Consider the following 25,520-nt stretch of genomic DNA (forward strand, 5'->3'; position numbering starts at 1 on the left):
TTTATCTGTTGGTTTTTTTCACTTCTGCAGATTTACCCTGTAGAAGTATTCAGGTGTACTTAAAGCTTTTTGTCCAGAGATGTCCATAATAAAGTGGGAAACAACCCAGATGCACAGAAATAAGTTAGTTGAGTAAATTATTAATAACAATAAGATAATATATAGTCATTAAAAAGTGTTTATTAAAAGAATATTTCATGACCTGAAAAATGCTCATAACACATTGTTAATGAAAAGTGTAGGTCACAGAATGTTATATATATATATATATGACCCAAAATTTGTTAACAAACTAAAATGGCTTGAATGACTGTGTTCACTTACGTTGTCTTGTGACCATGATTATTACTGAATGAAGCACTTTTATTTACTTATCTGTAATGTTTTATTTTGTGACAGTTTATACAATGAATATTGAGTAACTGTAAAGCAAGGAATAAAAATGTATTATATTATTATTAGAGTTGTATTCCAAAGTTTTCTAGTTTCGATATCTTTTTAAATGTTTAATACGTAAGAAAAGTAAACAAGTTATGAAAAAGAAAAATATGACCGAAGGGTACTCTGTTAGCTGTTTTTAACAGTTGGACTCTGTAAGTTTCTTTAGTGTAATTGTAAAAGGTTTTCCATTATTGACCTGAAAAGGAAAAATAAATTGCAGTTTTCCGAATATATCTGTTTATATTTTTAAGATTTTGTATTGGTAAATCTGTTTGATTGTATAAGGTGGCATCATCTGAAAGTTTTGATCAAATCAGTCTTCCTGATATGAAAGGAATTCATAAAATTCAAGCACTTCCATTTATAAGTGCCCAAAATAGAAAAAGCAGAGATTTTTAATCATAATTGAACATGTTTTTGAGAAACTATGGAGTGATAGCATGTTGCTTTTAAGGGGATAAAACAATTTGGTTTTTTTTTTTTTTTTTCCTTCTTTACATTGTTTTCATTGTGAAAATTGTCTTGCTGCTCTCATCCTATTTTATGCTAGTCAAGCCTAAAATAAAATTTATCTTTTTTTTTTTTTTTTTCTTTTTTGCATCAAGATTTCTCGCATGGAATATGTCCATTCAAAGAACTTGATATACAGAGATGTAAAACCTGAGAACTTCTTAATAGGCCGGCCGGGAAACAAAACCCAGCAAGTTATTCATATTATAGATTTTGGTTTGGCAAAGGAATATATTGATCCAGAAACAAAGAAACACATACCATACAGAGAACACAAGAGCCTTACAGGAACAGCTAGATATATGAGCATAAACACACATTTAGGGAAAGGTATGTGTACCTTTTGTAAGTATGGATGTTTGAACTCAGTATGCTGACAGTGTGAGTTTTTATCTCTTATTATGGTTCAGTTTTTGCAGGTTACAGTTGCTTCTATTGTAATTTTTATTTATCTCATCTAGAGTGTACTTTCATTTGTATTTGATAAGTCTTTTAAAGTAACTTGTTTAAAATAAATGGATGACAGATATCCTTATATTCACTGTATCTTTCTTTTTTGGTAACTTGAAATATTCAACTTTGATACACTTAGGGTGATCCATTTGATTATTTCTGTTAAAAGAATGTCAAAAAATACTTAATTTTAACTGAATTTAATGTGTATAAAGATTATGGATTGAGACTTTAGCTCTCTGATACAGCTAGCCAGGGAGATAGCAACCTGCCTAATACATTGAATACTGAGAATACGTATCTTAGAGGTAACTGTTTACTTTGTACTATTATTTAACCTTTTAAAGAACGTCCCTTATTTGTATAAAGGATAAAATAATATCAACTGCACAGAATTTCTTACAGCTTTTTCTCCCCTTGGTTCAAGTTCCAGTTCAGGATCACATATTTCATCTTTTTGTCGTTAATCTCTTTAGTCTCTCTTCATCTGGGCCAGTTCCTTGCCTTTCTTTATGGTTCATGACCTTGATATTTTTTGGAGTGCAGGCTGTCTTGTAAAATGTCCTGTATTTGAGGCTGTCTCATATTTCTTCATGATTATATTTGGGTATGCAGTTTAAGCACACATATCATAGAAGTGATATGATCTCAGTGCATCACGTCAGAAGGGACATGATGTCACCTTGGTTCCAAGTGGCTTTGATCACTTGCCTCGGCTAGTGACATCTAAGTTTCTCCACTTAACAGTTTCTTATTTTTCCTTTGTATTCAGAAAACATTTTCTAAGGTGAGTTTTGAGATTTTGTAAATAGGTTTGTTTCTCATCAAATTTATACCCACTAGATTATTTTCTGACTCCTTTCTGATTCCTTATGTATTCTAGTTTACATTCTAACGTAGGCAAAAGCTGTCCCTTCTTCCCTTGTTTGTTAACTTATATAAGCATGGACTCATGGATTCTGATATAATTGGATGCGTTATAGTCCATTGCTATCATTATTTATATCATCATTTATTTTGAAGTGCAGATTGTCCCATATTTGGCTACTGGTTGCTCTGTCATGCTGGCTCTGCTGTTCTTTGGCATGTTCTCATGACTCTTGGAAAACTTCTTTCCTTTCTTATGCAGTATGTTGTTCCAGGCTCATGTTATAGCTTTTCTACTCTAGCCTAGATACATTTTCTAAGCAGCCCTGGGTCCTTTTATTGAATAATAAACATACACAAATAATAAAACTAGGAAATATGTGTAGGTGTGTCTGTTTTGATTTCTACTAGCAGCAAGTGGGAGTTCTGTTTGTTTCACCTTCTTGACAACATTTGGTATTGTCTGTCTTTTCCATCCTAGCCATTCTAGTGAATATCTGTCGTGCTATGTTATTTTACTGTGACTAATGGTTGTGAGCACTTTTCATGTGCTTATTGACCATTTGCATATCTTCTTTTGTGGTGTGCACATTGTTTCATTGTTTACTTTTAGGAGTTTTTTATATATTCCGGATGTGAGTCTTTTGGCAAATGTATGCCCTGTGAACATTTTCTTCTAATCTGTGGCTTGTCTATTCATTTTCCTAGTGTTGACAATTGATGAACAAAAGTTGTAAATACTTATGAAGTCTAATTTATCAATTTTTTCTGATTACTACTTTTTAAATCCTAAGGAATCTTTGCCCTTTAATAATGAGAATATTTTGTATGCCACCTAGAATTCATTTTTTGTGTGGTGTGAGATAGGCTTGAGGTATTCTTTTTATGATATTCTTTCCCATTGGATTACTTTTGTGTGTTTCTGAAGAAAATTGGTTCTAGGTTGTGTTTACAATAGTTTATTCTTAAGTCTTAAACCTTGGTCAGGTTTAACTTAAGTTTCTGCTTTTAGATTTTACATCTACCATGTTACTCACAGAGAGGAGAGACAGGAATGTAAATTGATCAGTATTTATCCACTATCACTGCTCAATGTTCCTTAAAATACAATCACAATTTGTCTAGAGCCTTAGAAGTCATCTAATCCAACCTCTAGCTTAGGTCTTAGCTTCTTCTTTAACCATTCTCTCCAGACCTGTCTGCTATCCACGGTTGTTCCCTGCTTCTGCCTCTCAGCCAAAATAGCACATGGCATCTTCCCTGACAGCTTACCTGATAGTAGACTCTTGATATTTTTTTTTTTCAGGTTTTTGCCTTTTTTTTTTTTAGTATATGTGCTGCCGAAGCGAGCACTTTGCCTTTTTTTTAAAGTCAGTAGTATTTATATTTCAGGTGGTATTTGTGTGAGTGCCTTTTAATAACAGACTTTTCCTGATAGATTTTAAAACATGCTTGGGTAGATACACAGCTTTCAGGGTTGTGTCTTCTGTTAAAACCAGGCACATCTATGTTTATATGAACAGTGTCTGAGAAATTTTCATTTCATGGTAGTTGTTAAGACTATTTTATAACAACTAACAAAGGTTCGCTTTATTATGAGACATGAAGTCATGACTTCCTTCTGGCCTGGTGTTCTTTATCTGAACAATGGTAAATGTAACAGGATTCTATTTGTAGAAATGGCAAAGTGGTCTGATATGTTTTTCCTTGTTAGAAAAGCCGTCAGAGCTTGGGAAATGGCATTTAACTATTGTAATAATCTCTTTTTTACTCTTCTTTCAGGAAGCAAACACAAAATTATTTATTTGGCAAGTTCTGCAAAGAACAAAAGCTTTAAACCTTACTTTCTCTCATTTGTAAAAGCTCTTAATCTCAGTTTTGATGTAGAATTTTGGAATGGATGGTAAAAATAGAAAATTTGTTTGACAGGTTATATGAGTTCCTTTTTTTAAAATTAAGAATGAGCTAATGTAGAGTGAGTTTGAGTGCTAGAGTTAAAGCATTCTATATGTTTGAGAGGCTGTGAACAGGCAATAGTTAGTGGTGTTTTGAGTTTAGAGCACTTGGCTTTGTGAGGAATCAGGAAGAGATTAAGGACAGTGAAAAAGTGACCTTCCCAACTAAGGGAAAAAGTTGTCCCTTAATATAATATGGAGGAATAGTGTTAAGATCACATTATAGAATTTAGTATCTTTATTTCTGTGGTGTATGTATGTCTATTGATCTTAATTAGAAGATTTATGTCTAGAAGGAAGATATAGTGATTCATTTGTATAATATTTTTCTTGTACTTGCGGCAGTCACTGATCAAGATGAAATCTCGATGAAGCTGCATGTGACAAATGTTGATTTCTTTGGTTTGCTTTAATGGACGCATTCTTTAGTACTATCAGGTTGAATTATTTTTAATTGCATCTCATCAAGTATCTTCTTTTTAATAGTTTTTAAAGACTTTTTTTTTCTCAAGTGCTTTGAGCCTCATTTTATAATCTTTCTTTGGATTACTTTTTTTCTTTTTTGTCTTATTGGAGTCATTTGAAATTAAGTAAATACTATGTATTTCTCGTTAGCAAGTGTCTTGAAATAAACTTGTCTTTTATTTTTAACTGTTATTGAGTATTCATGAGTAAAAAGACTAGGATTTGAGGAATAAGTTGCCAGTTGCTTTGTAATTGTTAAGAAGAATCTGTGTTCCAAAGAAGAATGGTATTTTAATTCCCTCAGTGGAAAGTGCTCAGAATGGGAGAGAAGCAATCACAGAATTATGGTGTTATAAAAATCATAATTTTTTCATTCTGTGATGTGATGCATATAATTTCCAGCTAATTGCCCCAAATCCTGAGACCTACTCCTGAAGCCTCTCCAAACAGCTTTTTAACAGTTTAAAAGCTCGCGTTTTCATTTTTCAGTTACATTTTAACAGTTTATACTGCACAATTCCTTGCTTTTTGAAACAAAGTATAATAAACCTAATTGGTGTTTTCTTGATATTTCAGTGTCATAATTTTTTTATGATTGTTGTTCTAAAGTGATACCCTCAAGGCCACTTGGAGAGTGTTAGGATGTATATTTAAATAAGTTTAGAAAAAGTGCATTTAAATAGTTCTGTATTTTTAAAAAATAACATTAATTTTTAGAGCAGTTTTAAATTCATAGCAAAATTAGGCACAAAGTACAGAGGTTTCCTTTTTACCCTGTCCCCGCATGTGCTCACTGTAATACGATCACACCAAAGTGGTACGTTTTTGATAGTCGATGAATCCACACGGATGCATCGTTATTGCCAAGAGTCTGTAGTTTACTTTGGGGTTCACTCTTGGTGTTGTGTATTATGTGGGTTTGGACAAATTTATAATGACATGTATCTACCTGTAGTATCCTAGACGTTAGTTTCCCTTTCTAAGCATCCTCTATGCTTCACTCAATCCCTTCCTCTCTCCAGCCCCTGACAACCACTGGTCTTTTTCTTGTCTCCATAGCTCTGCTTTTTCCAGATTCCATACAGTTGGAATCATACAGTATGTAACCTTTTCAGATTGGCTTCTTTCACTTAGTAATACGTAGTTACATTTCCTTCATGTTTTTTCTTGGCTTGATAACTCATTTCACTTAGTATTGAATAATTTTCCATTGGAGATAACACAGATTATTTATCCATTCATCTACTGAAGGACCTCTTCATTGCTTTCAAGTTTTAGCAATTATGACTAAAACTGCTGTACACATCCTTGTGTAGTTTTTGTATGACATAAGGTTTTCAGCTCCTTTGTGTAAATATAAAAAAGCTCAGTTGCTTCAACATGTGGTTTGAGTATGTTTAGTTTTGTAAGAAACCCCCAAATTGTCTTCCAAAGTGACTACCATTTTGTATTCCAGCTACCAATGAATGAGAATTCTTATTGCTCTGCATTCTCACTAGCATTTGATATTGTTAGTGTTCTGGATTTATACCAAATAGGTCTGTAGTGTTATCTTGTTTTAATTTGCATTTCCTGATGCCATGTGATGTGGAGCATCTTTTCATATGCTTATTTGTCATCTGTGTATCTTCTTTGGTGAGGTGTCTGTTAAGGTCTTTGGCCCATTTTAATCAATGTGGTTATTTTCTTATTGTTGAATTTTAAGGGTTGTTTGTCTCTTTTGGATAACAGTTTTTTATGAGATGTGTCTTTTGCAAATATTTTCTCCCAGTCTATGGCTTATCTTTTTATTCTCTTGATGGTATTTTTTGTAGAGCAGAAGTTTTAATTTTAATGAAGTCCAGTTTATCAGTTATTTCTTTCATATATTGTGCTTATAGTATTACATCTTAAAACTCATCACCAAACCCAAGGTCATCTAGATTTTCTCCTGTGTTATCTTCTAAGAACTTTGTAACTTTGTGTTTCATGTTTAGGTCTCTTATCTATTTTAGTTAATTTGAATAGTGAACAGTGTAAGTTCTGTGTCTAGATTCATTTTTCTACATACGAATGTTCAGCTGTCTTAGCACCATTTGTTAAAAAGACTTGTCTTTGCTCCGTTGTATTGCCTTTGCTTCTTTGTTGAGGGTCAGTTGACTGTTAATGAGAGTCTATTCCTGGGCTCTCTATTCTGTTCATTGATCTATTTGTCTGTTCCTTAGCCACTACCATGCAGTAGGTCTTGAAGCAGTGTTTTTTTTTTAAACAGGTTTTTATCCCATCAACTATATTTTTGATTACTTTTTGTTACTGTGTATAGTACAGCTACTGCTGGCAGCACTTTCTCATCTTTTGTTTTGCTTGTAACCTGATAGCCAAACTCATTGGAATTATATCTAAATTAAGATAACTAGATTTTTAAGAGGACTTTTTGAGGAATCAGATTTATGCATATTTTGAGTTCCATTGCTCAGAAAACATATTTTTTCTTTCTGAGTTTTTGATATTTCTAGATAAGGTATTTGGATTAGTGGGTTGTTGCTGAGAATTGTCTTGCATAATTATGCTTATCCTTTTTCTTTTGAGTTTGTGTTTTCATTTCTAAGAAACTCAGTTATGTGATTTTGAAAAATGTGAATAAGCTCAGTGAATCTTGTGAAAGAGTTTTTTTTTTTTTATGAGATGCCAAGGAAAAATAACTTTAATCCTTTTAGAAGGAAATATAAAGTGAAACTTTATTTGCTTGTAGTGATTTTTGTTTTTATATTTTGGTTACATATAAAGGATAAACTTTCTTTGGTGAGAATTTTTGTTGTTCAGCTCTCTTGTCATGCTTGTATTTAGTTTAACTAACATGTTTTTAGCCTCATTTTTTATTTTTGCAGGGAAATGCAGTAATAAATTTACTTTTAAAAATATACGTGGATATATTAGAGGGTTTCCTACCTTTTAGTGGGACTTTTGATATTTTGGGGTGGTATTTTTCTGTTGAAAATTGAATAGAAATTCAGTGGCAGTGGAAACAATGCTAGGTAATAAGTCAGTTTTAAAAAGAGGAAAATAATGTTGAGTTGCATGAGTAGAATTTTTAAATAGAAAAGCATTGTAGAGATTTGTAATAAGCATTTAATTAATTGATTGACTCTACCTTGTTTTCTCGGAGAAGGCAATGGCACTCCACTCTAGTACTCTTGCCTGGAAAATCCCATGGACGGAGGAGCCTGGTAGGCTGCAGTCCATGGGGTCACTAAGAGTCGGACACGACTGAGCGACTTCACTTTCACTTTTCACTTTCATGCATTGGAGAAGGAAATGGCAACCCACTCCAATGTTCTTGCCTTGAGAATCTCAGGGACGGGGGAGCCTGGTGGGCTGCCGTCTATGGGGTCGCACAGAGTCGGACACGACTGAAGCGATTTAGCAGCAGCAACCTTGTTTTCTGAAATTAAAAAAAGTACAGACACATGATCTGAAATTCTGCATAGGTTTGAGCTAGTCACAATCATTCTGAGCCTTAATTTCTTTATTGGGGGATAACTGACACTTTGAGTATAGCTGTAGTTTTAAAAGATCATCTGTATGAAGCACTGACACACACTGGGCTTGTAGTATGTGTTGGTTGTGTTACTTTATGTGATACATATATTCCCGAAGAGCAGAATTTTAATTTGACTCTTTACATAACCTTTAAATTTATTGGAGAACCTATTTAACACATTATTCACTGGGAGATTTTTGCAGAAACTAACAGCTGTGGCCAGTGATTTGTTAGTTAAGTGAATATTGAAACTCTCTGGTCAATAATGTTCAGGTTACAAAAGATGTATTAATATTAATAATGTCTCTGGCCAATAAGTTGTTAAAATAACAATAAGTTATAGTTATTCTATTGTAAAGAAAATTGTCACTTTTTAATGTTTTAATTGCTCAAAGCAAGAGTTCCTATAGTAAAGATTCTGCCTTTGACAAAAACATACATTTTCAAATGATCCTTTGTAGTGAACTAATTTAAAGATTGTGAACAAGATTTAATATGGGCCAAATTACCTTTGGGAGATTTTTTTTCATCTAACTCAACTGTTAAAGACCAGAGGAGGTATTCTTTAGTTACTGTGTTTCAAAAAGAAAGCCCTCTTCATGACTTCTGTTACTGCACAGTGAAATTTATTTTCAAATTTGTCAGTTGGTGATAAAACAGAAAGGAATTATCAGAGGAAGAAATATTTCAGACCAAGTTTTTGGTAATAGGCTTATTTTAATAGCTCCTATTTATGGTTTGAATTTTTAAATACTCTGTAGGTTATAAGACTGTTCTGTGAGATAAGCATGTAGGCAAGATTGCCTTATGATCTTGACTTCTTCTCACTGTGATAACTAAACCTCCTCTTGGATTGAATTCAGTGGAGAATTGCCTTTATGACCAGTTCTTCTCCTTAATAAAAATCCTACTGTAGGGCTCAGTATACTTGTCCCTTGGTATCCACAAATTGGTTCCAGGACCCTGAGGATGCCAAAACCCAAGGATGCTCAGCCCTTAATATAAAATTGCATAGTATTTGCATATAACCTACACACATTCTCCCATATACTTTAAATCATCTCTTGATTATTTATAATAACTAATACAATGTAAATACTTTGTAATAGTTGCCAACCCTTGGCAAGTTCAAGTTTTGCTTTTTGGAACTTTCTGGAATTATTTTTTACAGATATTTCAGTCCATAGTTGGTTGAATCCACAGAGGCAGAACCCATGAATATGGTGGGCCCACTGTATTTATATACATTTAGCATTTAGTCTTGAAAACCATATACTATAATTACTACAATCAGTACTACAAGGTATTGCTTGTATTTTGATAAATTGATCCCCACATTTCATGTTTTCTGATGCTATTGGAAATTTTATTACTGTTCACATTCATTTTCCAATTGTTCATTTCTAGAATAGGAATACAATTAATTTTTATATACTGACCTTGTATCATATATCCTTGCTAAAACTCATTTACTAGTCCTAACACTTTTTTTTTTTTTTTTGTGGATTAGGATTCGGATTTTCTACATATGCAGTCATATTGTCTGCAAAGAAAAATAGTTTCACTTCGTCAGTTACAATCTGAATATCTTTTAATTTTTTCTCTTTCTTTTGTTGTACTGACAGGAACTTCTAGTACAATATTGAATAGAAAATGTGAGTGAACATCCTTGCTTTGTTCTGGATCTTAGGGATGCCTTTTACTTACATAAGAATTTTTGTTTTTTTCATAGAAGTCCTTTTGCAATGTGAAGAAGTTTCCTTCTCTTTTTATTTGAGAGGTGTTTTTTTTTTAATCATAAATGCATGTTAGCTTTTCTCAAATACTTTTTCTATATTTTTTGAGATGTTCTTATGATTCATATCTTCTTTTAATTTTGGAGAATTATATCAATTGATTTTTGAAAGTTAAACCAAACTTCAGGTCATAGGATGACCCCTACTTCATCATGGTTTACTTTCTTTTTAAGGATTTTACATCTGTGTTAATGAGAGATATTTCCTGTAGTTTTCTTTGCTTGTAATGCCTTTGTCTGGCTTTGGTAACAGGGTAGTGAATCAAGTTGGGAGGGGTTTCCTTCTCTTCTGTTTTCTGAAAGAGTTTGTGTAGAAATGGTATTGTTCCTTAAATGTTTAATAGAATTTACTAGATCATTTCTGGGCCCATAGTTATATTTGGAGATTATAAATTACATTTTGTTTAACTAATATAAAGTTGTCTTCTTCTTGAGGTAATTTTGGTAATTTATAGCTTTCAAATACTTGTCCATTTCATCTAAGTTGTTGAATGTATTGGCTTAATGTTAGTTTGTAACATTCCTTTATCATCCTTTTACTGTCTGTAGGATCTGTCCTGATGCCCCCAGATAATAGTAATTTATGTTCTTTCCTTTATCCTAATGAGAGGATTAATTTTATTGAACTTTTCAAATAACCAGCTTTTGATTTCAGTATTTTTCTCTACTGATTGTCCATTTTGTCATTATTGGTTTTCTAATTTATCATTATTTTTTCCTTTCTTTTACTTATTTTGGGTGGTGTTGGTATAGATAATTGAATCATAATACAGTTCTGAAATAGACCCATACATGGATGCTTAATTGATTTTTGCTGCCAAGTCTGCTGCTAAGTCGCTTCAGTCATGTCCGACTCTGTGCGACCCTATAGGCGGCAGCCCACCAGGCTCCCCCGTCCCTGGGATTCTCCAGGCAAGAACACTGGAGTGGGTTGCCATTTCCTTCTCCAATGCATGAAAGTGAAAAGTGAAAGTGAAGGCGCTCAGTCGTGTCTGACTCTTTGTAACCCCATGGACTGCAGCCTACCAGGCTCCTCCGTCCATGGGATTTTCCAGGCAAGAGTACTAGAGTGGGGTGCCATTGCCTTCTCCGATTGATTTTTGAGGATAGTGCAAAAGATACCCAAGGGGAAAAGACAGCCTTCTCAAGAAACTTTGTGAGAATAACTAGGCATCAGTATTGAAAAAAATGAATCTAAACCCTTACAACAAAAGAAAACAGGAGAAAAAGACTTCAAATGATTCATAGATTTAAATGTTAGAGCCAAAACTATAGTATTTCTTAAAGGAAAGATAGAAAATCTTTGTGACCTTAGGGGAGTCAAAGATGTTCTAGCTGAGACAAAAAAGCATAAACAGTAAAACAACAACAAGGAGGTCCAATAAATTTGGTTTCATCTAAATATAAACTGCTGTTCTTTGAAGGATACTGTTAAGCAAATGAAAAAAATATGCTACAGTGTGGGAGGAAGTATTTGCAAAGCTTGTATCTGAAAATGACTTACATCCAAAATACACAAACAACTCTTTAAGATTTATTATAAGACAAATAATATAATTTTTTAAAACATGGGTACAGTGTCACTGGTGCTGCTGCTGCTAAGTCGCTTCAGTCGTGTTCGACTCCGTGCGACCCCATAGACGGCAGCCCGCCAGGCTCCCCCATCCCTGGAATTCTCCAGGCAAGAACACTGGAGTGGGTTGCCGTTTCCTTCTCCAATGCAGGAAAGTGAAAAGTGAAAGTGAAGTCGTTCAGTCGTGTCACAACATGTCACAAAAAGATGTGAATGACCAGTAACAACATGAAACAATGTTCAAAATGTTGTCACCAGTGAAACTCAAATCACAGTGAGGTAATACTTCATGGCCATTAGCGTAGCTAAATTTGAAAGATACATACTAAATGATAGGTTCTGGAGCAACTTGAAGTCTCATGTATTGCTCATGGAAACATAAAATGGGACAAACCCTTTGGAAAATAGCGTATACGTTTCTTATAAAGTCAAACCTACACTTGCCATATAACGGAGTAATCCCACTCCTGGATATGTGAGAGAAATGAAAACATATGTCCGCACAAAGACTTGTGCAAGAATGATCCTAACAGCCTTATTTACAATAACTCAAAACTGGAAGTTCCTCAAAGGTATGTCAGTAGCCGAATAGATAAATGATGTTGGCAATAAAAAGTATTGAGGTACTAATTAATGCTTACAGCAACAGGAGTAAAGCAGAAGAATCTGGACACGACGGTTCATACTGTATGATCCTATGCATGTGAAACTCTATAAAAAATCAAGTCTACTGTAGTGTAACAGAAAACATGTGCCTGGTTGAGGCCAGGGGAGGGGGAGAATAGCAGGCAAGGCGTGAAAGGGAATCTTTTGGAGTGTTGGAAATACTTCTTGATTGTAGTAGTACTTATATGTATGTGTTGTCAATATTTATCAAACTGTACCCTTTAATAAGTGTATTTTATTATATGTAAAATTAGACTTGAGTAAAAGAAGTTTGTTTTTAGTGCTTATCAAATCTGGTTATACTTCAGAATCATCTGCTAAACTTTAAGTATACATTCTTCTACTCTGTGTCGTCCCCAGAGAATCAACATCCAGCATTAGGTGTGCTCATCTGACATTCTTAAGAGCTTCAGAGGTGATTCTGATTCTCAGGGGACTTCAGAAATAATATTTTTTTCTTTCCTTGACTTCTCATTCTTTAAGACTCCTCGGGTCTAATAAAGTGAAATTTTAGTTTAAAAAGTCATTACTGGACTTTTTTCATGTTATTCATATCCTGCTTTCATTAATGGGTTTTAGAAGAATTTAAAGTCTATATTACTTATTTTGAAAGCTTGCTTTTTTAAAAATAAAATATGCTTACATTGTTAAAATATGAAATATAAGGAAAAATTCCCATTATATCACATTTTTGAAATTATGAAGTGAGCTATTGAAATATCCTATCTGGTCCTGCAGTTTCCTACCCCTGATTACTAATGATTTGATGCCTATTCTTCTAGATATTTCCTTATATTTATAGAAAAGAGATATAATCTAGTATTAATAGGGACAAATCTAGTATATTTTTAAATAGTCACTTATATATTTAAGTAGTATGCCTTGATTGCCTGTTTTGTGGCAGCCCTGGGGCACTAGGCCCTGAGGCTATTGAGCCAGAGACCTCTGTTCTCCTGTGATAATGTCAGGTGAGAGGATAGATGTTGATTAAATAAAAGCACAAACATATTTATTAAAACTGTAACAAGTGTTTCAGAAGACAATTACAGAATATTCTAAGGTTGTGTAGTAAAAATTAAAACATTTTTGACCCTTTCACTCTAGTTCAGATCTGTCCTTTGAAAGGTTTGCTTTTCCTAAAACATTTAGTACTGCTTGGATAGTCTTAGTGTTCATTTGGATGAAACATCTTGCACATGAACATCCTCTTATTAAACTATTATTATCTCCTCTTACTTTTAGAATTTTTGTATTATTTTAAAATACTAACAAAAATTAAGCATTTAGGTCAAGTGACAAATTGAAAAAAAAAAATTCACTCAGCAAATATTTGTAAGTACCTCTCTGAGTCTTGGTCTGTTATTATATCATTCAGTTATATGCTATACAACCTTTTGTTACTAGAACAATAGAAACTTGAAAATGGCAATTTGTTCTGGTAGCATATTTTTGGTGCTGCCGGAGGAGTTACTACCATTGGAATGTGTCAAACGCAAGTGCTTTTAAAAATATATTTTGCAATATATTAATGGTATTTAATAGTAATGGAGAGTATGGTATGTGGGATGGAATTTTTGTGCTCATTTAAGTTTAGGAAATGGAGGACTAAAGAAAGTTAAACGTTGTTAGTTCTAGGTATTTTCAAAATTTTTAATATGTTATATTGTATATCTTGTAAAATGGAGCTGTAGTACACAGTGACTCTGTTTTTCATCATGGAACCCGTTCCTCCTTACCTTATTTGTAGGAATAGATATTAATATTTAGGGAAAGAAAGAAATCTCCAGTAGCATGTAAAGAAATCATAGTGTCATATTTTTTAAATGCATGATAATTTTACTGTAAAACCATTATTGTTTAGGCATGATTAGATTTGTATTTTATATGCTGGACTTTGAGGAATTATCAGGAATTAATTTACATGTAAGGAAAGAATCATTTTTCCATTCTTCCATCCTTTACTGGGAAAGGAACATTAAATTTATGTTTCTCTTATATTTCAGAACAAAGTAGAAGAGATGACTTAGAAGCGTTAGGTCACATGTTCATGTATTTTCTGAGAGGCAGTCTTCCTTGGCAAGGTTTAAAGGTAATTGTTTTTGTGTTTCTTTATTGAGTTTAATAAGTTATTAATTTATTAAGATACTTTCTTCCAAGTATTTAATTTTAAAATTACTTTTCAAGAGTTTTTACTTTCTATTTTAGGCTGACACATTAAAGGAGAGGTATCAGAAAATTGGAGATACAAAACGAGCCACACCAATAGAAGTGTTATGTGAAAATTTTCCAGGTAATGAATAATGCTGTACTGATACATGTGCTTATTATACACAGAAAACTGTAAGTGTTAATTGTCATTACTTAAGTTTATAAGTACTTTTTTCATGCTTAAAAAATATGATTTAAAAGATGTCAGCATTTGATACACAGACCACAGGGGCAATTTATGTGTTTGCTTTGTAAGATGATATTAATGGAAAAAAATCCTTCTTATAGTGTTGGCCAGTACCAGCTAAAATAGTATTTTCTTCAACAGCATACTTTCAATAAGTTGAAATATTTGCTCAGAAATACCAACTGTAAAGTTTTGGTATCCAGTTTTAGTCATTTGAAACTCAGTATCAATCTCAAAGGAGGTATGTGATATATGATGTAGTCTAGTTTTCCAAGTACAGCAAAATCTGCTAACCTTACTGCTTTTAGGCTGATTTTTTATTTCCTGAAGATAGTTTTGTTCTCATGTAGTTTTTTGGCAACTCACATGAAATCAATCAACAAAAATTTACTTAAGATTTCTAAATTAATTAACGGATAAGAGTAATGTGTCTGTAATGTGTTAAAATACCTGTTAGAATATTTTGTTGTTGTTCAGTCCCTAAGTCATGTCCGACTCTTTGCGACCCATTGGACTGTAGCATACCAAGCTCCCCTGTTTCCCACTATCTCCTGGAGTTTGTTCAAATTCACGTCCGTTGTGTCAGTGATGCTTTCCAACCATTGCATCCTCTGTGGCCCCCTTTTCCTTTTGCCTTGAATGTTTCCCAGCATCTCGGTCTTTTCCAGTGAGTCGGCTCTTTGCAAATCTGTTAGCCAAATACAGGGCTTTAGGTCCAGTGAATAAACAGGGTTGATTTCCTTTAGAATTGATTGATTAGGTCTTCTTGCAATCCACGGGACTCTCAAAAGTCTTCACCACTGCCACAGTTTGAAAGTATCAGTTCTTTGGCACTTAGCCTTCTTTATGGTCCAACTCTCATATCTGTACACAACTACTGGAAAAACCATAGCTTTGACTGTATAGACCTTTTGTCAGCAAAGTGATGTCTCTTCTTTTTAATATGCTCCTAGGTTTGTTACAGCTTTCCTTCCAAGGAGCAAGTGTCTTTTAATTTCATGGCTGCAGACACTGTCCACAGTAATTCTGGAGCCCAAGAAAATAAAATCTGTCACTGCTTCTACTTTTTCCCCTTCTATTTGACAGGAAGTGATGCAACTGGATGCCATGATGTTATTTTTTTGAATGTTGTGTTTTAAGAGAGCTTTTTCACTCTGATCTTGGACCCTCGTCAATAGACTCTTTAGTTCCTCTTCACTTTGTGCTGTTAGAGTGGTATTATCTACATATCTGAGGTTGTTGATATTTCTCCTGGCAGTCTTGATTCCAGCTTGTGATTCATTCAGCTTAGCATTTGCATAATGTACTCTGCATAGAATTTAAATAAGCAGGGTGACAGTATACAGCCTTGTCATCCTCCTTTCTCAATTTTGAACCAGTCCAGTGTTTCATGTCCAGTTCTAACTGTTGCTTCTTGACCCACATTCAGTTTTCTCAGGAGACAGGTTAAGGTGGTCTGGTATTCCCATCTCTTTAAGAATTTTCCACAGTTTGTTGTGATCTGCACAGGCAAAGGCTAACGCAGAAGTAGATGCTTTTCTAGGAGTCCCTTGCTTTCTCTATGATCCAGCAAGTGTTGGCAATTTGATTTCTGGTTCCTCTGCCTTTTCTAAACCCAGCTTGTACTTCTGGAAGTTCTTGGTTCACATACTTCTGAAGCCTTGCTTGAAAGATTTTGAGCATAGCCTTGCTAGCATTCAGTTGGGTATATCTTTCCCTTTATCCCTTGCCTTTTAGTTCTCTGCTTTCCTTAGCTTCCTAATCCTCCTCAGACAACCACTTTGCTTCCTTGCATTTTTTTTTCTTTGGGATGGTTTCATTCACTGCCTCCTGTACAGTGTTATACACCTCAATCCATAGTTCTTCAGGCACTCTCTAGTAAATCTAATCCCTTGAATCTGTTCTTCGTCTCCACTGTATAATCATAAGGGATTTGTTTTAGGTATAGTGGTTTCCCCTACTTTCTTCAATTTAAGCCTGAATTTTGCAGTAAGAAGCTCATGATCTGAGCCACAGTCAGCTCCAGGTCTTGTTTTTGCTACCTGTATAGAGCTTCTCTATCTTCAGCTGCAGAGAATATAATCAGTCTGATTTTGCTGTTGATCATTTGGTGATGTCCATGTATAGAATCGTCTCTTGTGTTGGAAAAGGTGTTTGCTATGACTAATATGTTCCCTTGACAAAATTCTTTTAACCTTTCCCCTGCTTCATTTTGTATTCCAAGGCCAAACTTGTGTATTATTGTGGATACTTGTATATTGTTGTGGATAACTCTTGACTTTTTCCTTTTGCATTCCAGTCCCCAAGATTATGAAGGGCTTTCCAAGTGGTGCTAGTGGTAAAGAACCCAGCTGCCAATGTAGTAGACTCGAGAGATGTGGGTTCGATCCCTGGGTTGGGAAGATCCCCTGGAGAAGGAAATGGCAACCCACTCCAGTATTCTTGCCTGAGAAATCCCATGGACAGAGGAGCCTGGCAAGCTCAGTCCTTGGGGTAGACTTGCAAAGAGTCAGACATGACTGAGCACACATACACACAGCCTAATTATGAAAAGGACATCTGTTTTTGGTGTTAGTTCTAGAAGGTGTTATTGGTCTTCATAGAACCAGTCAGCTTCAGCTTCTTCAGTATCAGTGGTTGGAGTATAGACTTAATTAATGAGATGTTGAATGGTTTGCCTTGGAAATAAACCAAGATCATTCTGTCATTTTTGAGATTGTACCCAGGTACTGCATTTTGGACTCTTTGTTGACTATGAGGACTACTTCATTTCTTCTAAGGGATTCTTGCCCATATAGTTGATATAATGGCCATCTGAATTAAATTCACCCAAATCTTGTCCATTTTAGTTCACTGATTCCTAAAATGTTGATATTCACTCTTGCCATCTCCTTGACCATGTCCAGTTTACCTTGATTCATGGACCTAACATTCCAGGTTCCTATGCAGTATTGGTCTCTATTTTTTTTTTTTTTTTAATTTATTTAATTGGAGGCTAATTACGTTACAATATTGTGGTGGTTTTTGCCATACATTGACATGAATCAGCCATGGGTGTACACATATGTGTCCCTCCTTCCTGAATCCTCTGCCCCACCTCCCCCTGCACCCCATCTCTCTGGGTTGTCCCAGAGCACCAGCTTTGAGTGCCCTGCTTTATGTATCGAACTTGAACTGGTCATCTGTTTTACATATGGTAATATACATGTTTCAATGCTATTCTCTCAAATTGTCCCACCCTTGCCTTCTCCCACAGAGTCCAAAAGTTTTTTCTTTACACCTGTGTCTCTTTTGCTGTCTTGCATATAGGGTAGTCATTGCCATCTTTCTAAATTTCATACATATGCATTAACATACTGCATATATATGCATTAACATCTGACTTACTTCACCCTATATAATAGGCTCCAGTTTTATCCACTTCATTAGGATTGACTCAAATGTGTCCTTTTTCATAGCTGAGTAATATTCCATTGTGTATATGTACCACAACTTCCTTATCCATTTGTCTGCCGATGGACATCTAGGTTGCTTCAGTGTGCTAGCTACAGTATTGTTCTTTATAGCATCTACTTTACTTTCACCAGCAGACACAACCGTAACTGAGCATTATTTTCCACTTTGGCCCAGCTGCTTCATTCTTTCTGGAGCTATTAGTAATTGCCCTCTGCTCTTCCCCAGTAGCATATTGGGCACCTTCAGACTTGGAAGGGTCATCTTCTGGCATCATGTATCTTTCCCTTTTCATATAGTTTATGGGATTCTCCAGGCAAGAATACTGGAGTGGGTTGCAATTTCCTTTTCCATTGGATCACGTTTTGTGAGAACTCTTCTCTGTGACCCATCTGTCTTGGGTGGCCCAGCATGGCATGGTTCACAGCTTCATTGAGTTACGCAAGCCTCTTCACCGTGACAAGGCTGTGATCCATGAAGGGGGTTGTGATTTATGCAGTAACAGTAAATGAGAACCAAACTTGAAGGTAGAAGATGGAGCTTATATTCAGTTCAGTTCAGTCACTCAGTCGTGTCCAATTCTTTGCGACCCCATGAATCTCAGCACGTCAGGCCTCCCTGTCCATTACCAACTCCCGGAGTTTACTCAAACTCATGTCCATCGAGTTGGTGATGCCATCCAGCCATCTCATCCTCTGTCGTCCCCTTCTCCTCCTGCCCCCAATCCCTCCCAGCATCAGAGTCTTTTTCAGTGAGTCAACTCTTCGCATGAGGTGGCCAAAGTAGGTTGCTGCAAAAGTAATTGTGATTTCAGACTGTGAATTTAAATCATTATAACCAGGCTCTTTTAATCAAAATAGGAACCATTACAAGACAACCAGGACAAAATAGGAACAAGACCAAGACAACACAGTTTTGCCCACTAGAGAGAAGTTTGTTTATTCCTGAATCCCAGGGACAGGGGAGCCTGGTGGGTGCTGTCTCTGGGGTCGCACAGAGTCAGACACGACTGAAGCGACTTAGCAGCAGCAGCAGCATAAAAATACGTGCTTCCAGATTCGATGAAGTCTTGGAAAGCATTTTCTGCCTCCTGCTGATTGTGGAAGCATTTTCCCTGCAAAAAGTCATCGAGATGCTTAAAGAAGTGGTTATCAGTTGGCGAGAGGTCAGGTGAATATAGCAGATGAGGCAAAACTTCTTAGCCCAGTTTGTTGACCCATTGAAGCGTTTTTTGTATGATGTGTAGTCAGGCATTGTCATGGAGAAGAATTGGGCCATTGGGCTGCAGGCATTTCAGTTTTCAGTACATCCATTTGTTGAGAATACTTCTCAGATGTGGTTTTGCCAGGGTTCAGAAAGCTATAGTGTAATGGACCAGCCAGCATCAGACCACCAACCAGTGACAGCTCTTTTTGGTGCAAATTTGGCTTTGAGAAGTGCTTTGAAGCTTCTTCACAGTCCAGCCACTGAGCTGGTTGTCTCTGGTTGTCATATAAAATCCACTTTTCATTGCATGTCACAATTTGATCGAGAAATGATTTGTTGTTGTAGAAGAAGAGAAGACAGCACTTCAAAACAGTGATTTTTTTGACTTGCGGTTGGCTCATGAGACACCCACTTATTGAGCTTTTTCAGCTTTCCAATTTGCTTCAAATGCTGAATGACTGTAGAATGGTCGACAGTGATGTTTTTGGCAATTTGTCGTGTAAGTTGTAAGAGGATTAGCTTCGATGATGCTCTCAATTGGTTGTTGTCAACCTTCTAATGGCCGGTCACTGGGCTCCTCATCTTCAAGGTTCTTGTCTCCTTTGCAAAACTTCTTGAACCACCACCACAGTGTATGTTTTTGTTAATATTTCCAACGCCAAATGTGTTGTTGATGTTGCAAGATGTCTCCGCTGCTTACGACCCATTTTGAACTTAAATAAGAAAATCACTTGAATTGGCTTTTTGTCTAACATAATTTCTGTAGTCTAAAATATGTATATAATAAAAAGCAAGTAATTAGTCATTAGCAAAAAAATGGTGAGAAATGTGCATTAAAATGATGTATAACCATACTTATTTAAGAATGTATTCCAATATCAAATGGCAATGTTGCTAGATCCTTTGGGTAGAATACCATTTAGCCTAGGTTAAGTATTTGAATCCTCTTTTAGGCAGTTAGTTTGTGTCACAGATTCTAAAGGACATCCAGCAAACTAGTGCAAATGCTTTCCTATATAAATCAGCTCCCATCAGTATTAACAGTATGAGCTGAGTATGGTGTTTTGTGATTAAATAATTATGCATTGTTGAAATTTCTATTTCAACCTTCAGTACTAGCCAAGGTTTCTATTAAAAATATTATTTTAAAAAAATTTCAGCCTTTTCTCATGAAATGAAGCAAAAATAATACTTGTTAAATCTCAGGTTTTTCTTTTGTCTCTATTTCCTTTCCTCCCTTCTTTTTACCCTTTTAATTTTATTGTTATTAAGTTCATAATATTTTCACTGATAGTAGAATCTTGCTACTTTTTCATGTGTTCTTATAATACTTGTCCTTTTAGATATTTATAATTTTATTAAAATGTATATAGAAAAGTTTAATCAGAGTAATTTTTATTTTCTTTCTAGAAGAAATGGCAACATATCTTCGTTATGTAAGAAGGCTAGATTTTTTTGAAAAACCAGATTATGACTACCTAAGAAAACTTTTTACTGACTTGTTTGATCGAAAAGGATATATGTTTGATTATGAATATGACTGGATTGGTAAACAGTTGGTGAGTACTCCAGGCTGTATAAGAAAAACAAAAGATTATTTGTAGTACTTAGCTTCCTTTTTCATAGTAGAGATCCTCTATTTGAAAAGAGTTGAGAACAGATAATTTTTTATTTTGAAGTATAATTGATTTACAGTGTAAGTTTTAGGTGAACATCATAGTGATTTAAAATTTTTATAGATTATGCTCCATTTTAAGTTATTACAGAATAATATCTATATTTTTCTGTGCTGTACAGTATATCCTTTTTGCTAATTTATTTCATAGATGGCAGTTTGTGTCTCCTAATCCCCTACTCTTGTCTTGCCCCTCCTCTGTTTTTTCTCCTCACTGGTAACCACAAGATTGTTCTCTGTATTTTTAAGTCTGTTCCTTTTTTGTTATATTCATTTGTGTGTTTTATTTTTAAGACTCCACATAATAATGATAACAACAGTATATTTCTCCTAAGCATAATTCTCTATAGTTCCAGTCACATTATTGCAAATGGCAGAATTCCATTCTTTTTATGGCTGAGTAATATTTTATCCTATAGTCTAGTTCAGTCACTCAGTCATGTCCAACTCTTTGCGACCCCACGGACTGCAGCATGCCAGGCTTCCCTGGCCATCACCAACTCTCAAGAGTTTACTCAGACTTACGTCCGTTGAGTTGGTGATGCCATCCAACCATCTCATCCTCTGTCATCCCCTTCTCCTCCCAACTTCAATCTTTCCCAGCCTCAGGGTCTTTTCAAATGAGTCGGTTCTTTGTATCAGGTGACCGAAGTATTGGAGTTTCAGCTTCAGCATCAGTCCTTCCAATGAACATTTAGGGCTGATTTCCTTTAGGGTGGACTGGTTGGATCTCCTTATAGTCCAAGGGACTCACAAGAGTCTTCTCCAACACCACAGTTCAAAAGCATCAGTTGTTCGGTGCTCAGCTTTCTTTATGGTCCAACTCTCACATCCATACATGACTACTGGAAAAACCATAGCTTTGACTAAACGGACCTTTGTTGGCAAACTCATGTCTCTGCTTTTGAATATGCTGTCTAGGTTGGTCATAACTTTTCTTCCAAGGAGTAAGCGTCTTTTAATTTCATGGCTGCATTCACCATCTGCAGTGATTTTGGAGCCCCCAAAAAGAAAGTCTCTCACAGTTTCCACTGTTTCCCATCTGTTTGTCATGAAGTGATGGGACCAGATGCCATGATCTTAGTTTTCTGAAGTTAAGTTTTAAGCCAACTTTTTCACTCTCCTCTTTCACTTTCATCAAGAGGCTTTTTAGTTATTCTTCACTTTCTGCCATAAGGGTGGTATCATCTGCATATCTGAGGTTATTGATATTTCTCCCGGCAATCTTGATTCCAGCTTGTACATCATCCAGCCCAGCGTTTCTCATGATGTACTCTGCATATAAGTTAAATAAGTAGGGTGACAGTATACAGCCTGACGTACTCCTTTCCCAATTTGGAACCAGTCTGTTGTTACATGTCTAGTTCTAACTGTTGCTTCCTGACCTGCATATAGATTTCTCAAGAGGCAGGTCAGGTGATCTGGTATTCCCCTCTCTTTTGGAATTTTCCAGTTTGTTGTGATCCACACAATCAAAGGCTTTGGCTTAGTCAATAAAACAGAAGTAGATGTTTTTCTGGAACTCTCTTGCTTTTTCGATGATCCAATGGATTTTGGCAATTTGATCTCTGATTCCTCTGCCTTTTCTAAATCCAGTTGAACATCTGGAAGTTTATGGTTCACATATTGTTGAAGCCTGGCTTGGAGAATTTTGAGCAGTACTTTACTAGCGTGTGAGATGAGTGCATTTGTGCAGTAGTTTGAGCATTCTTTGGCATTGCCTTTCTTTGGGATTGGAATGAAAACTGACCTTTTCCAGTCCTGTGGCCACTGCTGAGTTTTCCAAATTTGCTGGCATATTGAGTGCAGCACTTTCACAGCTTCATCTTTTAGGATTTGAAATAGCTTAACTGGAATTCCATCACCTCCACTAGCTTTGTTTGTAGTGATGCTTCCTAAGGCCCACTTGTCTTCACATTCCAGGATATCTGGCTCTAGGTGAGTGATCACACCATTGTGGTTATCTGGGACGTGAAGATTTTTTTGTATAGTATTTCTGTGTATTCTTGCCACCTCTTCTTAATATCTTCTGCTTCTGTTAGGTCCATACCATTTCTGTCCTTTATTGTGCCCATGTTTGCATGAAATGTTCCCTTGGTATCTCTGAGTTTCTTGAAGAGGTCTCTAGTCTTTTCCCTTCTATTGTTTTCCTCTCTTTCTTTGCATTGATGACTGAGGAAGGCTTTCTTATCTCTCCTTGCTATTCTTTGGAACTCTGCATTCAAATGGGTATATCTTTACTTTTGTTCTTTGCCTTTCTCTTCTCTTCTTTTCACAACTATTCGTAAGGCTCCTCAGCCAACCATTTTACCTTTTGCATCTCTTTTTCTTGGGGATGGTCTTGATCCCTGCCTCCTATACAGTGTCCCAAACCTCCGTCCATAGTTCTTCCTTAACTTTTCTTTAAAAACAATTTTTTTTTTAATCTTTTTACCTTTGGCTGTTCTGGGTCTTCATTGCTGTGCAGGCTTTTCTCTAGTTGCAGAGAACAGGGGCTGTCTCTAGCTGCAGTGTGCTGGCTTCTCACTGCAGTGGTTTTCCTTGGCTCTCGGGCTTGCGGGCTTCAGTTGTTGTAGCACGTGGGCTCTAGAGTAGTTGTAGCACTCAGGTTTAATTGCCCCAAGGCATGTGCGATCTTCTGAATCAGGGACTGAACCCATGTCTCCTGCATTAGCAGGTGGATTCTTTACCACTGAGTGACCAGGGAAGCTCCTCTCCATATCTTCTTTGTCCATTCATCTGCCGCTGGGCACTTAGGTTGCTTCTATATCTTGGCTGTTGTATATAATGCTGTTTTGAACATTGAGGTGTATAAACCTTTTGAATTACTTTTTTCATTTTCTTTGAATATGTACCCAGCGGTGTAATGCTGGATCATATGGTAGTTATACTTCTGGTGTTTTGAGGAATCTTCATAATGTTTACCATAGTGGCTGTACTCATTTAAATTTCCACCAATAGTGCACAAGGGTTCCGTTTTATCCATATCCTCACCAACAATTGTTATTTCGTGTCTTTTTAATAATGGCCATTCTGACAAGTGTGAAATGATGTCTCATTATGGTTTTGATTTTAATTTCTCTGATGATTAGTAATGTTGAACATTTTTTCATGCATCTCTTAGCCATCTGTGTGTTTTCTTTGGAAAACTATTCAGATCTGCTTATTTGTTGTTTGTTTTTTTGGTACTGCATGAGCTGTTCATAAATTTTGAATATTAACCTCTTTTCAGTCATGTCATTTGCAAATATATTCAGTAGGTTGTCTTTTCATTTTGTTGATGGTTTTCTTTGCTGTGTCGAAGCTTTAAAGTTTAATTAGGTCCCATTTGTTTATTTTTGCTTTTGTTTCTTCTACCGTAAGAGACAGATCCAAAAAAATATTGCTACAATTTAAGTCAGAGTGTTCACTTATGCTTTCTTCCAGGAATTTTGTGGTTTCATAATAAAGGTCTTTAATCTGTTTTGAGTGTGTTTTTGTATATGGTGTTAGAATATGTTCTGATCTCATTCTTTTACACACAGCTGTCCAGTTTTTCAGCACCACTTATTGAAGAGACTGTCTTTTGTTATTTGTATATTCTTGCTTCCTCTGTTATAGATTAATTAGGTTAATTGATCATACATATGTGGGTTTATTTCTGAGCTCTCTTTTCTGTTGACATATGTCTGTCGTTAAGCCAGTACTGTACTGATTTGATTACTGCAGGTTTGTAGTATAGTCTGAAGTCAGGGAGTGTTATACCTCCAGATTTGTTCTTTTTTCTCAAGATTGTTAGACAGGGTCTTTTGTGGTTCCATATACATTTTAGTATTGAGAATAAATAGTTTTAAAGGATTCATTCTTTGTGTTTTGTAAAAAGGGAGAATTTGGAGTCTGCTTTTTAGAGTAATGGGTTATTTTGAATGTTTTGCTTTTGATTTAGTTCTTAATATCAAATATACTTTTTAAAAATATAGTATTCTAGTGACTACTTTAAAAGATCAGCTAGTTTTTTCTTTAGTCAATGCTCAAGATATTTGTAATTTTAGAGTATACTTTAATTATTCTAGCAGTTTTAGCTTATTTTGCAATAGACTGATACTTACGTATCAGAGCAAGTTTAGGTTTTTTTAACTATAAAAACTGCCCAAAAAATTTGTCTTGATCATAACTGTGGGATGAGTGTCATTACTTAAATGAACACAACATTAAGTTCTTTCTTTGAAGAGATGACTTAAAAAAAATCAAATATTTATTCTCACTAGTCTTCTTTTTAAATAAATAAGAATGCCTTACAAAATTTACTTTAATTTCAGTTCACTGATACCAAATTTTGTCCATATTTGGAACTACCAAGCTCTCAGGTTCAAGTACTTTTGAACAATTGACTTACTTAAATGTTTAATCTGTATTTTTCTTAGCTCCAAAGTGATTTGAATACATATTGTATCTAAAATGCAAACCTGAATAAACTTTGATTAATGCATTTATTATGAAACTTTGAATTATATTTGATAGTTTATGAATTATATTTGATAGTTTAAATTTTATAAAAGTCTCTTCT

At 35.2% G+C, this 25,520-nt stretch overlaps 1 protein-coding gene across 8 annotated transcripts in view; it reads left to right on the forward strand.

The window, feature by feature from the left end:
• The window catches only part of CSNK1G3 (casein kinase 1, gamma 3), a 116,227-nt gene that overhangs the window by 59,775 nt on the left and 30,932 nt on the right, over positions 1-25,520 (forward strand). For 6 of the 8 annotated variants that reach the window (XM_010846302.1, XM_010846300.1, XM_010846299.1 and 3 more), the window contains 4 exons: positions 1,047-1,281; positions 14,249-14,334; positions 14,451-14,535; positions 20,710-20,858. In XM_010846302.1, coding sequence (XP_010844604.1) covers positions 1,047-1,281; positions 14,249-14,334; positions 14,451-14,535; positions 20,710-20,858 — 555 coding nt within the window. The remainder of the gene's footprint in view (positions 1-1,046; positions 1,282-14,248; positions 14,335-14,450; positions 14,536-20,709; positions 20,859-25,520) is intronic. The other 2 variants (XM_010846304.1, XM_010846307.1) reach the window with 1 other exon arrangement.

This window comes from Bison bison, unplaced genomic scaffold (genome assembly GCF_000754665.1).
Source record: "Bison bison bison isolate TAMUID 2011002044 unplaced genomic scaffold, Bison_UMD1.0 scf7180017864235, whole genome shotgun sequence".
Lineage (NCBI taxonomy): Eukaryota > Metazoa > Chordata > Mammalia > Artiodactyla > Bovidae > Bison > Bison bison.